General features: G+C 59.1%; 1 protein-coding gene across 1 annotated transcript; it reads right to left on the reverse strand.

Annotated features, from left to right (window-relative positions):
- Window positions 1-4,489: 4,489 nt before the first annotated feature.
- On the reverse strand, window positions 4,490-9,133 carry LOC112611090. The gene has a single exon (XM_025364799.1). The coding sequence runs from the start codon at window positions 9,131-9,133 to the stop codon at window positions 4,586-4,588; it is 4,548 nt and encodes a 1,515-aa protein (XP_025220584.1). The 3' UTR covers window positions 4,490-4,585.
- Window positions 9,134-12,740: the final 3,607 nt, after the last annotated feature.

Genomic DNA, 12,740 nt, shown 5'->3' on the forward strand with positions numbered 1-12,740 from the left:
CAGTGGAACGAGCTTTCCTCCTCCCCAGATACCAAGAACTCGCACCACCCACCGGCACAGCAGCGGTTCAGAATGCAGGCATTTCCAGCTAGGTCTGGCGTGAGCTTAAACCACCCGCTGTTAAACCCTCATGAAAAGTCACTGACAAAGTTCTCCTGCACACAGAGTTGCGGAGTTGCTGGAGAGAGGAGGGTGTCTCACAGACCCGCTGGGCCCGTTGCACCCATACTCCCTCCCTCCCTTCTGTCCAGTCTCCCTCAACATCCGGGAGGACACTCCAACCCTTTGGCCCCACCGTGGCCCAGGTGCACTGGCCGAAGTCCAGTTCCCCAGGTCTTGCTCCGGGGCGAGGCCGGCACAGTCTTGACTGGACGGAGGGAGGGTCTGGGGAGCACATGGCCTTGTTTCTCTAAGCACACCCTAAGGGGTTCCTCTCCCACTTGGGACCCTGCTCCAGACCCTCTCTCCTGCCTGGGTCACTGCCCCAGGCTGGCCACATTCACCCGATGGGGGTCTGCCCCTCGCCCCAGGCCTGAGTCCTACCTCATTTATGCAGCTGCTTCAATAATGCAAGGAAGAGATTTGTAATGGGAAAGGTATTTTATTTCTTTTTGAAATTATTTCCAGCTGAGTGATGTTAGTAAAAATACAGAGAGAATACAACAAATGACATTTAGTAATTTTTTCTGACTAACCCATTTTAGCATTGTTTATATACAAAGAAGAATATGAACAAGAAAAAATTTAATAAATAGCTATAACCTAATACATAACCCAAAGAACATAACTCCAACAGCAGAGATACCCTGATAACGGAATAAGGAAGTGGTGCTGAGCTTGTAAAATCCTAGACAATGACCCTCCCTGAGCGAGTGCCCTGAGCATGACCACACTCTCGTAGCCATCTCAGGACCTTCCTGCCGCTGGAGTGCACCGCCACCTGCCCAGCTGCTGTCACTTGCACCCACAGACGTGTGGCTCACAGCAGGCCTGTCAACAACCAGAGGAACCGTAAAAAACTGCAGGGAGGAGGCAGTCAACGAATCGCTCAAATACACAAAATTAACCAGGTTAACTAAGAAGCTAAAATAAATATCCTGTTTTCTTTCTTTTCTTTTTTTTTTTTTTTTTAGACGGAGTCTGGCTCTGTCGCCCAGGCTGGAGTGAGTGGCGCTACCTCGGCTCACTGCAAGCTCCGCCTCCCAGGTTCATGCCATTCTCCTGCCTCAGCCTCCTGAGTAGCTGGGACTAGAAGCACCTGCCACCAGGCCCAGCTAATTTTTTGTATTTTTGGCAGAGATGGGGTCTCACTGTGTTAGCCAGGATGGTCTCCATCTCCTGACCTTGTGATCTGCCCGCCTTGGCCTCCCAAAGCGCTGGGATTACAGGTGTGAGCCACTGCACCTGGCCTCTTTCTTTCTTTGGGTTTTATTTAAAATGCCCGTGGGGGTGGTTAGTGCACCGTTCTTCTGCTGTAGTTATTTCACCCCGGGAGGGTGTGGGCCTTAGCCATGCGGAAATGATGGTCGTCTCTGCAGTGTGAATACTTCCACACCCTATCTTCTAACCTGCCCTGTCTCAGCTTAGTATGAACGTACAGACCACTCTCAAATCCCCGTGAAGTCACTGGTCTTTTTTTCCTGCACACAGAGTAACTGTGGTGTTTTCGAGCTGAGGGCAGTGTCATGCTGGGCTGTATCTGGCACACGGAGAGGACGGGCCAGCCGAGCAGGTGGCCTCCTGGCCGCTCACAGACTGTGCCCGCCAGACTGAGAGAGGGGTTCAGGCACGACGCTTCCAGAGCTGTCATCTGGAGGAGATTCTCATCATTTTTTCCACCACTTAAAATAAAACCACTCAATGCCTTCTCCGGTGCACTCTCTGGTCTATTTAAAAATAGCAACACAAGTCCCACCGCTTCTTATTTCTAAAGGGAACAGCCAGTGAACATATTTTTACCTCCCGTGTCTGTCATCACATTCTTGCCACTCATTGCCTCAAATCCCAAATAGATAAAGAGTGAGGGCCGCGCCGCTGTGCCTGGAGTGGCAGGGGCAGCCGCACAGACCTGGGGGCCCCTGACCTCCCCCAGCTCCAGGGAGGACGCCCCAGGCATGAGCGGAGGCCACCAGCAGGACAAAGAGGCCGCTCTGTCAGCCTCTGCTGGACCCCTGAGTTCCTCTCTCATGGGCCTCTCTGGTTGGGTGGCTCCGAGAGGCCAACTCCAGCCCCAGCCGCAGGCTCCCAGGACTGCAGGGGCAGGGACTCTGGAGGTCTGTGTGCTCCGTGAGAGAGAGGACCCTGTCCTCCTAGCAGGGGTCCAGTGGCACCATAGCAAGACCTCTGCCCCCATCCGTACCTCCGGACCATCCTGTGTGCAGCTGGGCTGCCCAGGCCCCACACACGCGAGGCGCACCCAGCACTCAGGAGCCTCCACACACGGCAACTCACGCTGAGAACCCACACACCAGGCAGAAACCCCTCGGCTGGGCCAGGAGCACAGCCCCCCGATTTATAGAGAAGGCCCCGGGTGCCCTCTGAGGGGAGCTGTGGGGAGCGGCCCCCCAGAGCTGAGCACAGCCCGCCTTCCTTCCAGACACCAGCACTGGCATGTCCTAGCAGGTGAGGGTGGGTCAAACCTGCTGGATCTTAAGTTAATTGTTCGACGTGAAGGAAACCTGTGCGCGCCCTGGAGCACGACGTCCTGCCGCCTGCGTGGCCCCCGGAGCCAAAGCCACTGGCACAATGGGGCCCTTTTTCTGCCGGAGTGGACCTTCCCTGGTAGGAGAGACCCCAGCCTCGCCGTGGGTAGGACGCGCTTGCTAAACGCCCTCTCAAAGCCAACACTGGAAAACACCTTCCTCTAAATGAACATCCGAGTCAGAAAACAGAGGTGCTCACAGCAGGCACCACAGCCCCTCTGGGAATGTGTAGGGCTGTTTCAGGAAACTGCTCAGTAGCAAAGGCAGAAAACGCCAAGACACCTTCAAAAAGCAGGAATTAACTTTCCACAGGGAGGGCACCACCAAAAACGAGGGTGCGGGGCCCCGTAGGACGACAGGCTGCATCGGTTCACGCTGAAAATCCACCTGCTCCAGGGCCCCTCAGGCAGCCGGGTGGCCTCACGGGTCAGCGTTTCAGAGGCCAGCGAGTGGCCTGGGACGATAGATCGCGACACGGAGGTACATGACCCCATCATGGGGAAGAAAATGCTTTAAAATAGATGCATGGAGGAAGAGCCTAAAAAGTAGTCCGGAGTAGCAACAAAAACCATCTCGAGGCAATGTGACGAAGGGCCGCTTTGATTTCCGTCTTGTGCTTCTAGACGGCATTCAAATATTCCAGCCTGAAACGCGTTATCTCAGCACCTGAACAAGGCTGGAGTCGTGGGCCGCCTCGGACCAGGGCAGGAAACACTTCTATGCTGTTTGGGAGGATGGAGGACAGACAGCGATGCTCTCAGGTCACCGGCACCAGTGGAGCCACCCACAGGGACTGCAGGGAAGGGAACTCGGCACCCGGTTTCCAGACGAAGCTTCCTTGGGATCCTGGCTTCCCAGGGCTCTGCACTGTCCCTTTCTCAGAACTTAGCGTGAGCATTTCCTGAGGCCTCTTCCTCCAGATGAGCTGGCTCTGGCCTGGCATCCCAGCGTCCCCACACCCTCTGGTGACCACCACATGGCCCAGCAGCCACACAGCACCTGGCACCGCCTGGGCGTCTGAGGCTGGAGGAAGCTCTGCCCTTTCTTTTTTTTTTTTTTTTGAGATGGAGTCTCGCTCTGTCCCCAGGCTGGAGTGCAGTGGCGCGATCTCGGCTCACTTCAAGCTCCGCCTCCCGGGTTCACACCATTGTCCTGCCTCAGCCTCCCGAGTAGCTGGGACTACAGGCGCCCACCACCACGCCTGGCTAATTTTTTGTATTTTTAGTAGAGACAGGGTTTCACCATGTTGGCCAGGATGGTCTCCATCTCCAGACCTCGTGATCCACCTGCCTCAGCCTCCCAAAGTGCAGGGATTACAGGCATGAGCCACTGTGCCCGGCCTGAAACTCTGCCCTTTCTTTCGAGTCCTGCGGGGTGGGGCCGTGTGTGTCACTTTGGGCCCATGGAGGGTGGGTGTCACACGGCCACGTGAGAGCAGGGCATGGCGGGGCATGGACAGGGAGTGGTGGGAGGCAGCCCTGTGAGAGCTGGGGAGGCGTCCCAAAGCACCAGTGTCCTGCAGGTCGAGGGGGTGCACACACCGTGCCACTGCAGGAGGTGTGAGCTCCACGCTGCAGGGTATGTGAGACAGGGGTGAGCCGGCGCCCTTGGGTGAAGACACAAAGAATCCCGAGGGCCTGGTGAGGCCACAGGCCCGCACCTCCCACCCCCATGGCCTCGTGGCTCTGTGGGGTGACAAGGATCCGACCCTCATGTAGCTCAGTCCTCCCAAGGTCAGCTTGTGAAGAAGGGAGAGAGAATTATGGAAACAGGCGTCTCCGTAGGGGATTCTCCAAGACGCATTTGGAGGCAGGAAAATGCCTGAAGGCCCTTGATGGGCAGATGTCACAGTGCTGGGCGAGCCACGGTGTGGACTCGGGGCCTCACTTTGGGAGCTCAGACGTGTCGCTGGCCCTGACGCTCATTGGTCTGAAGGACAAATCGAAGGCCCTCTGGTCACTGAAGCTCTGGGCTTTGTACTTGGCCAGGCGCGTGGACCTCCTGTGACGCTCAGGCTCCGATGCCTTCATCGTGTCCTGCGGGACCCTCTCAGCCCCGGGGTGGTCTGGGGGCCCCTTCTGGGCCGGGGCCTGGGGAGTCCAGCAGCCCCCAGCCTCGGGCGTGGGCTCAGCTGGGCTCTTTCTCAGCCTCAGGGGAGAGGTGGCAACGCTCGTGCCCCTGAGGGGGCGGCTTCCTGGGGGTGGGTGCCGGGTGCTGGGCTCCCCTAGGCCGCTGCCCCCCGACTGTCCCCCATCCCTGGGGGCTGGGCTTCCAGACGCCCCACTCCTGCCAGCATCCACTCCCTCAGCCGTGCCACTGACGGGCTGCTCCCAGGCCCGAGACGCCGTCCCACATATCAAGGCCTGTTCCCAACCCTGTTCCCGAGCCTGCCCCTGAGCCCGTTTCTGGGCCTGCCCCTGAGCCTCTGTCTGGGTCTGCTCCCGACCCTGTTCCCGTGCCCGTTCCTGAGCCCCTTTCTGGGCCTGTTCCTGAGCCCGCCTCTGGGCCTCTATCTGGGCCTGCCCCTGAGCCTGTTCCCGAGCCCGTTCCTGACCCCCTTTCTGGGCCTGCCCCTGAGCCTCTATCTGGGTCTGCCCATGAGCCTGTTCCTGGGCCCATGCCTGAGCCCCTTTCTGGGCCTGCTGCTGAGCCCGTTTCTGGGCCTCTATCTGGGTCTGCCACTGGGCCTGTCCCTGAGCCTGTTCCTGAACCTGTTTCTGGGCCTGTCCCTGAACGTGTCCCTGAGCCCATTTCTGGGTCTGTCCCTGAACCTGTCCCTGGGTCCCACCCTGAGCCTGTTCCTGGGCCCGTGCCTGAGCCCCTTTCTGGGCCTGCCCCTGAGCCCGTTCCTGAACCTGTTTCTGGGCCTGTCCCTGAACGTGCCCCTGATCCCATTTCTGGGCCTGTTTTTGGGCCGGTCCCTGAACCTGTCCCTGGGTCCCACCCTGAGCCTGTTCCTGTGCCTGTCCCTGGGCCTCTATCTGGGTCTGCCACTGGGCCTGTTCCTGAGCGTGTCCCTGAACCTGTCCCTGGGCCAGTTTCTGAACCTGTTTCTGGGCCTGTCCCTGGGCCTGCCCCTGGGCCGCCAGGCTTCCCAGCCCCTTGGAGTCCCCTGGAGGCACAACTGGGTTCTTGGCAGCCCTGGTGCCCTCCCCCCGCGCTGTGCTCCTCTCCTGCTCCTCCCAGGGTCCCTGCAGATGCTGCTCACCTTGATCACTGCGCTGGCAGGCACCCCCAACCCCAATGGCCGTCCCTTTGTCCCCAGCCAGATCCTGTGCCCACCATGTCTGAGGCTCTTTTGCTTGGTTCAGCATAACCTTCGGGCCCGACGGCACCACCCTCTTCCCTGCACCCCCGGGCTGGGGGGTCTCCTCCTGCGCCCGGTCACTCTGTTGCCTCCCCAGGTCCGCCTGTGTCAGGGGACGCCCCTGGGATTCACCTGCTTGGGTCCTAGGGTCGGGGACACTGGCCCAGAGCTTGGCCTGTGTGTCACCAGCAGCAGGGGGCAAGTGTGCCTGTAGATGGGGAGGGTCCCGCTGGTGGGTGCCATCTGCCCACCCCATGTCCGCCTGCATGGGAGGCATCGCGGGAAGCAGATGGTCAGGCTCTGCCCCACCGGGAGACATGACACCCTCCCTGCCCTTTGCCTGTGGGTTCTCAGGAGGCGACGGTGGGAGGCCAGGGCCATAGCTCGGGGACTCTGCCACACTCTTTGCCTGTGGTCTAGGATGATCAGAAGCAGGAATTCCAGACTTTGTGCTGAAACCCAAAAGGTTTCCTTCCACAGCCACATCCTTTCTGCCTCCTACGGCTGCCGTATGTCTGCTGGCTGCCGACGTGTTTGAAGTGTGTAATCGGGGTGCCTCTGGGTGCCGGGCGAGGGCCGCAGCGTCCTCTGGGTGCCAGGCGAGGGCCGCAGCGTCCTCTGGGTGCCGGGCGAGGGCCGCACTTCTCAGGAGGCTCCTCCCTGCTGCTCCACTCTTGGGCTCCGAGGATCCCCCGGGGGCCAGGAGGCCATGGCTGTGGGGGTCTTGAGGGAGAGCCTCTCCTCTGGGATGGCTTTTGGACAAGGCTCTGCTTCCCTCCTGGCCCAGCGTCTCTGGCTCTCCCACTCTGCGGTCTCCAGGGCTCTGGGTGCTGCCTGGCACTGGTGCAGGCGTGGCACGGCTCACAACGCTCCCTGCAGCTGCCATCGCCCCACAGGCTTTCACACCTGGTTTGGGTCGTTCATTTAATGAGGACAGTGGGTTCTCGTGAAATTCATGGCTGGTGATTTCCTCGGCAGCCTTCAGGGGCTGAGCGGACTCTGTTAGCAGTGGCCTTCTGCATTCCTCCAGTGCGTCGGGCACAGTCGTGCCCATCGGGGTGACACCCTCAGGCCCCATATGCCCCTTGGATGGTGCTGCCAGCGACGCGGGGGCACCTGTTGGATTTCTCCCGGTCGGGGACAGCACTTGCTGGCTGCTGGAGGCATGGCTGGTGTTTCCCCTCAGAAGGTTTTGCGAGGCTGCAGGATAACTCGTTGCGGAGCCCTTGTTTTGCGTTGATATTTCATTAGATTCTGGCAACGGATGCTTCTCCTCTCTGAGCTCAGAGGTCCTCTCTCCTGAAATATCGTCAGGATTCCTGGGACCATGTGAATTCTCAAAGCTGCCTTTGTTTTCCTTCTCTGTCTGGAGTCTCTGTGTCGGAACTCTCTCTGGGACACTGTGGTCGGCATCCGCAGTCCCTCTTGCTGCTGCCGGATCCCAAGCTGCCCCTGGCCCTTGCGGCGAAGAGACGCTGAGTCCCACCTGGGTCCCTGAAAGCTTGCTCAGTTCCACTGGGGCTTGGTGACCCTTTCTGTTCTCAGTCACGGTGGGAAATTCTGTGTGTGCATTTTCAACCACATTCCCTCCTCCAAAAATATGAGAACGTTTGTTTTCACAACTTGCCGTATTTTGCAGCATGGGGGGAGGGGCTGGCATTTCGTGGACAACCGGGATTTGGACAGTTATCCGTGGGGACTCCGTGGCAGGCTGTGTTCTCCGAGCAGCCTGGACCGATGGAGTGTTCAGTGGTGGGATGTGGCCCGGCACCTTCTGTTCTGGGAAATACTTCTGGGTGGCAAAGAGCGGGTCTCTCCCTGAGTCTGGGAAGCCTGCTCCTTCCCGTTCATCCTCTGAACTGCAAACAGTCATGGTGATTTCAGGGCCCTCCCCTGCACTCTCACCTGGGGGCCCAGGAGACCACGTGAGTCTGGCTCCCCTCACCTCCTGAACGCCTCCTGCAGTGCTCTCTGCCGTGGGGTCTGCCGTGCCGTCACCTGCGGCTGATCTGGTGCCCCACGGGCTGGCCGATCCCAGTAGGGACGATGCAGGCACAAGGCCAGGGAGGACTTCACCTGTGCAGGGAGCACAAGAGGGGGCCATCGAGGGGACAGCCTGGCCGTCCCTCCGAGCCATCACCTGGGGTGTCACGGGCTTCGAGGGCCTTGGCTGTCTTTGGGGCTCCCCCTCCAGGGGGCCCTTTCCTGCTGCTTTATTGCCACTGGGTTCCGTCTCCCTGGCACTGGAGAGCATGCTGGCTTCTCCTCTGGGCAGACGCCTCGCCTCCGAGTGGCTGATTTTGGTGCAGTGGGACAGCCAGCTCCTGGGGCCACAGACGATGGTGGCGATGCTGAGGGCCGGCAGGGGTTCGGCCGTGCAGGCCAGAAAGCGGGCGAGGGGCGTCTTGACGCAGGTGCTGGCCATGGTGGCCGTGTGTAGCACGCACACCTCTGGCCGATGCATCTTCTTCCTCTGCAGGTTCCTCTTCTTCCGCTCCTGCGTGTGCACCCTCAGCGCCCCGGCCTCTGAGCACAGGCAGCTGTTCTGCTCGAACTTCTCCCGCAGCTTGGACAGCACCGAGCTCTTGCCCATGATCTTCGGCAAGAGGCCCCTGGCGACTTTGGGCCGCTCCGCAGCGGGCTTCTCGCGCGCTTCTTTCTCCTTTGCCTCCTTCTCCTCGGCGGCCAAGAATATCTTCAGGATGTTCTTCACGGTGCTCTTCCCGGCCGGGTGGCCCCAGCGGGGCTTCTCGCTGGGGCAGGGCTTCGGGGCCGGCTCCTTGGTCTTCTCCAGGAGCTTGTTGATGGTGGCACCCACGAGGCCCCCACCAGGCCCCTGCTTGTCCTTGGAGATCAGCCGGCCCACCTCCCGGGTCCTCTTGAGGTAGCGCTCCCGGCCAGTGCCCAGGAACTTGGCCTGCAGGAGCTGGAAGCGCGTGGGCCTCTGGGTGGCCTCCTGGGTCTGGGTCTGGTGGCTGGGCCTGCTCTCCCCGGCCTCTGTCCCCGAGGGCCGGTCTGCGCGGCCCGTGACGTACAGCAGCAAGCTGCTGAGGATGGAGTGGGCGGCCGGGTCACAGGCCAGCTTGCCCATCTTCTTCTTCAGGGCTTGGGCGTCCACAGACATGATGTCACTGCAGGTCTTTCTGCTCTTCCGACTGTAGAAAAAAAGGAATTGTCACTTATTTCGTCATCATGTTTTTTGCAAGGTGATTCTAGAACATTGATTATGGGGCAATCCCATGTTCTCAGGGGCCCCGAAAGCGTGGTAGGGAGAGACAGAGATTAGGAGCCAGGAGCTGTGGCTTCTGGGCTGTCCCTGCTGTTAATTCGGGGGTGTCAGGGATGCCAAAGCTTTTCTGGGTCACTGTTTCCTGTTAAATGGCAGGAACTTCTGAGCCACGCTCCTCCTGAGGGCACTGAGGAGTTGACGTTGAACGGTTTTGTGAAAACATTTGGAAAACCACTTTGCATATGCAACATATTAAAAAAATTTAACAAACATATTTTGCTTGTATAGTAGGTGAAACAGCGAGTATAAAGAAGTGTCTATTCTCTGTGTGGCCTGTGTATGTCTCTACTGTTAAGTACGAAAGATGAAACTAACAGCATAAATTCTGCCACGGTCCAGGGACTTGGATCCCTACAGCAGAGATTCTGAAGATTTGGTAAATCGCTCAGGTCTGGGGTGGGTGGAGAGAGGAGAAAGAATTTCCTCACAAGCTCCTGGGCAGGAACCAGCACTGCAGTGGGCAGTGGCCCCCCAGGAGTGGGGGAGAAGGGGCTGCAGAGAGGAGGGGAGAAGGGGGCTGCAGAGAGGAGGGGAGAAGGGGGCTGCAGAGAGGAAGGGAGAAGGGGCCTGCAGAGAGGAGGGGAGAAGGGGCTGCAGAGAGGAGGGGAGGAGGGGGCTGCAGAGAGGAGGGGAGAAGGGGGCTGCAGAGAGGAAGGGAGAAGGGGCCTGCAGAGAGGAGGGGAGAAGGGGCTGCAGAGAGGAGGGGAGGAGGGGGCTGCAGAGAGGAGGGAGGAGGGCTGGCATCACTTGGCTGGGTCTCTGGAGCCCCTTTCAAAATGGCTCAGAGGAGCCCCTGAGGCTGGGGGCCACCCGTTCCCAGTGAGATGCTTTTCTGCGGGTCCACCAGGGACTCCTTCCTACCAGCCCAGCTTTCAAGGAGACGGGACCAAGTGGGTCCAGCTTGGAGAGACAGGGTCTTTGTGATTTGATGGTGTTTTCTGAGCTTGGGTCCAGGGTAAGTTCTGCTCCCGAGCAGCTGTGACCACAGGAGCAAAGCTGGAAGGTCTCCCCATCTGTGGCAGGGGGTGGAGCCGCCTCTGACCTCCACAGATGGTAATTCTGTGTAGACGCACCCAGAATCTTAGCTGTCACACCTGTTAGTCATTCATTCTAAGGAAATCATCAGGGACGAGGAACAAAGACTCAAGAATTACAGGAAAAGCTGCCTTCACGGTGCCGTTTATAATGTTGAAAAATCTAGAGCATCCTCCATGTCAAACTCCAGGCGGCCGCACAACGGCACGTCCACATTCGTGGGAGAAGAGTCGGCGGCCAGACGCGGCTGGTGACGTGGCACCAAGTGGAAAGCTCACTCTAACCCGATTGTTTTCAAGAAGCTGAGGCCGGGCGCGGTGGCTCACGCCTGTAATCCCAGCACTTTGGGAGGCAGAGGTGGGCGGATCATGAGGTCAGGAGATCGAGGCCATCGTGGCTAACACAGTGAAACCCCATCTCTACTAAAAATACAAAAAATTAGCCAGGCGAGGTGGAGGGCGCCTGTAGTCCCAGCAACTCGGGAGGCTGAGGCAGGAGAATGGCGTAAACCCAGGAGGCGGAGCTTGCAGTGAGCCGAGATCGCGCCACTGCACTCCAGCCTGGGCGACAGAGAGAGACTCCGTCTCAAAAAAAAAAAAAAAAAAAAAGAAAGAAAGAAACTGAACAGGCTGAAAACAGACTGGAAGGAAATATGTGGACATACTTCTCTTTTTGGGTTTGTCTGTGTTTTTCAAAGGAGAGAGCTCTGTTTTTGAAGCCATGGACAGATTTCCTTGTTAAAAGCTGCTGCCAAGCAGCCCTGATGGGGGAGGTGACAGCAGCTGACCACATGACCGCGTGGCTGTGTTGCCGTGGGCATGCGATGACCGAGGGCCAGGACAGACCCCACACGGAGGAGTGGCTGGGCCACAGATGGAACACAGGACTCTGCTTCCTCCACCTCCCCAGACGCCTCCCTTGCCCGGTTCAGTGAGTTCACGCGGAGAGTGTGCTGTTCTCCCCCAAACCCCGGTGGGCATCAGTGGATCAAGAGGCCTTGCTGAGATCCGGATTTCGGGGCCACACCACCACCGCCTGTGATCCACGGTCTGGGGTGGGGCCTGGGAATCTGCATTTTAACGAGTCCCTGGTGATTCTGAGGCTGGTCCGGGGACCTCACTCGGAACCACTGAGGCAGATGGCGCTCCTTCCAAACCAGGCGAGGATGAGACACACGAAAACTAAACTCGGAACCTGCCGCAAGGCCACAGTGTGCTGCGAGCTGGGACGACTGTAAAAATAAACTAATCCAAGGAGCAGCTGTGCGTCCTGCTGCCAGGCACGCCCTTGTTCTGAGTCATCGGAGCCCACCCAGGAAGGAGCCGCTGTGTCCCCGTGGCTGGTAAAGTGATCCAGGGCAGCCCCAGAACTGCCCCAGCCAGCGGCCGCCCACACCCCGCCGAAGCCAGGGTGGACAGGCACACTCTCAGCTGCGCCGTGGGGACGGGGAGGACAGAGGAGCAGGCCGACCTCGGGCTTGGGGCACCAGCCTGGGGGCATCGTGCTCCCTCCGAAGGCTGTACCCCCAGCCATCACAGGGTCAGCGGCCCTACCTGCCTTCCGCCGGGCGTCTCCGGGCACGTCCCCTCTGCTGTGACTGGGCCGCCCGTGGAGGGCTGCGCTCCCTTCACCCGAGGAGGCTGAACTTCTCAGGCCGTTGTCCACAGAGCCTGTCACACGTTTTGTCCCTGCTGGCTGGGCGTCTCAGTTGTCTTAATGACTTTGCAGGTGAGTCATTCGGATGATGCTGCCTGCTTGTGGTGGGGACATTCTGATCATCTGAATAAAGGCCGCCTGGCTCAGCCACGTGTGACGTCCGTCTGCCCCTTCCCACATCCCTCGATGACGGCTTCTGAGCCCCACCGTCCAAATAGAAAGATGAAAAACAGAGCTGGAATTAAACCAGCTCATCCTCCTGCCTTGACGGGAGGCGAGTTTGGAAGCAGAGAGTAATGGAGCTCCACGCTGACTTCTAAATTCCCATTGCCCTGACCTCAGGTGGTGAGCGGCTTGGGGAGGGGACCACTCCCCATACTCGGAGGCCCTGTCGAGGCCGAGCGCCTGTCCCGGGTGGTGTGGCCGTGTTAGTGGGACCCTCGTAGGTTGGACTTGCCTCACGCCCTCCTTAAGAGTCACAGTGACTCAAAATCCAGTTTAGCTCCACAGCACATCTGAGTCTGTGACCGCTTATGAGGTCAGGGTGTCATCAGGACCTGGCCGGCAAGCAGAGGTGGGCACAGAGCACAGACTCGGCCGCCCCGTCCCGTTCTTCAGCTGTCACAGTGGCATTCACCCCGCAGTGTGATCGTCTGAAACACGTTTTCACTCGCAGAGATCAGGATGCTCCTCTGGGTTTATCGGCTGAGGATTAGGGGTTCGGCCAGAGCTAGAAAGTCCTCTTTGGGTG

This window comes from Theropithecus gelada, chromosome 17, assembly GCF_003255815.1.
Source record: "Theropithecus gelada isolate Dixy chromosome 17, Tgel_1.0, whole genome shotgun sequence".
Classification (NCBI taxonomy): Eukaryota; Metazoa; Chordata; class Mammalia; order Primates; family Cercopithecidae; genus Theropithecus; species Theropithecus gelada.

Coding starts and splice junctions, on each gene's coding strand:
- LOC112611090 (XM_025364799.1), bottom strand. CDS start 9,133: ATGTCTGTGGACGCCCAAGCCCTGAAGAAGAAGATGGGCAAGCTGGCC.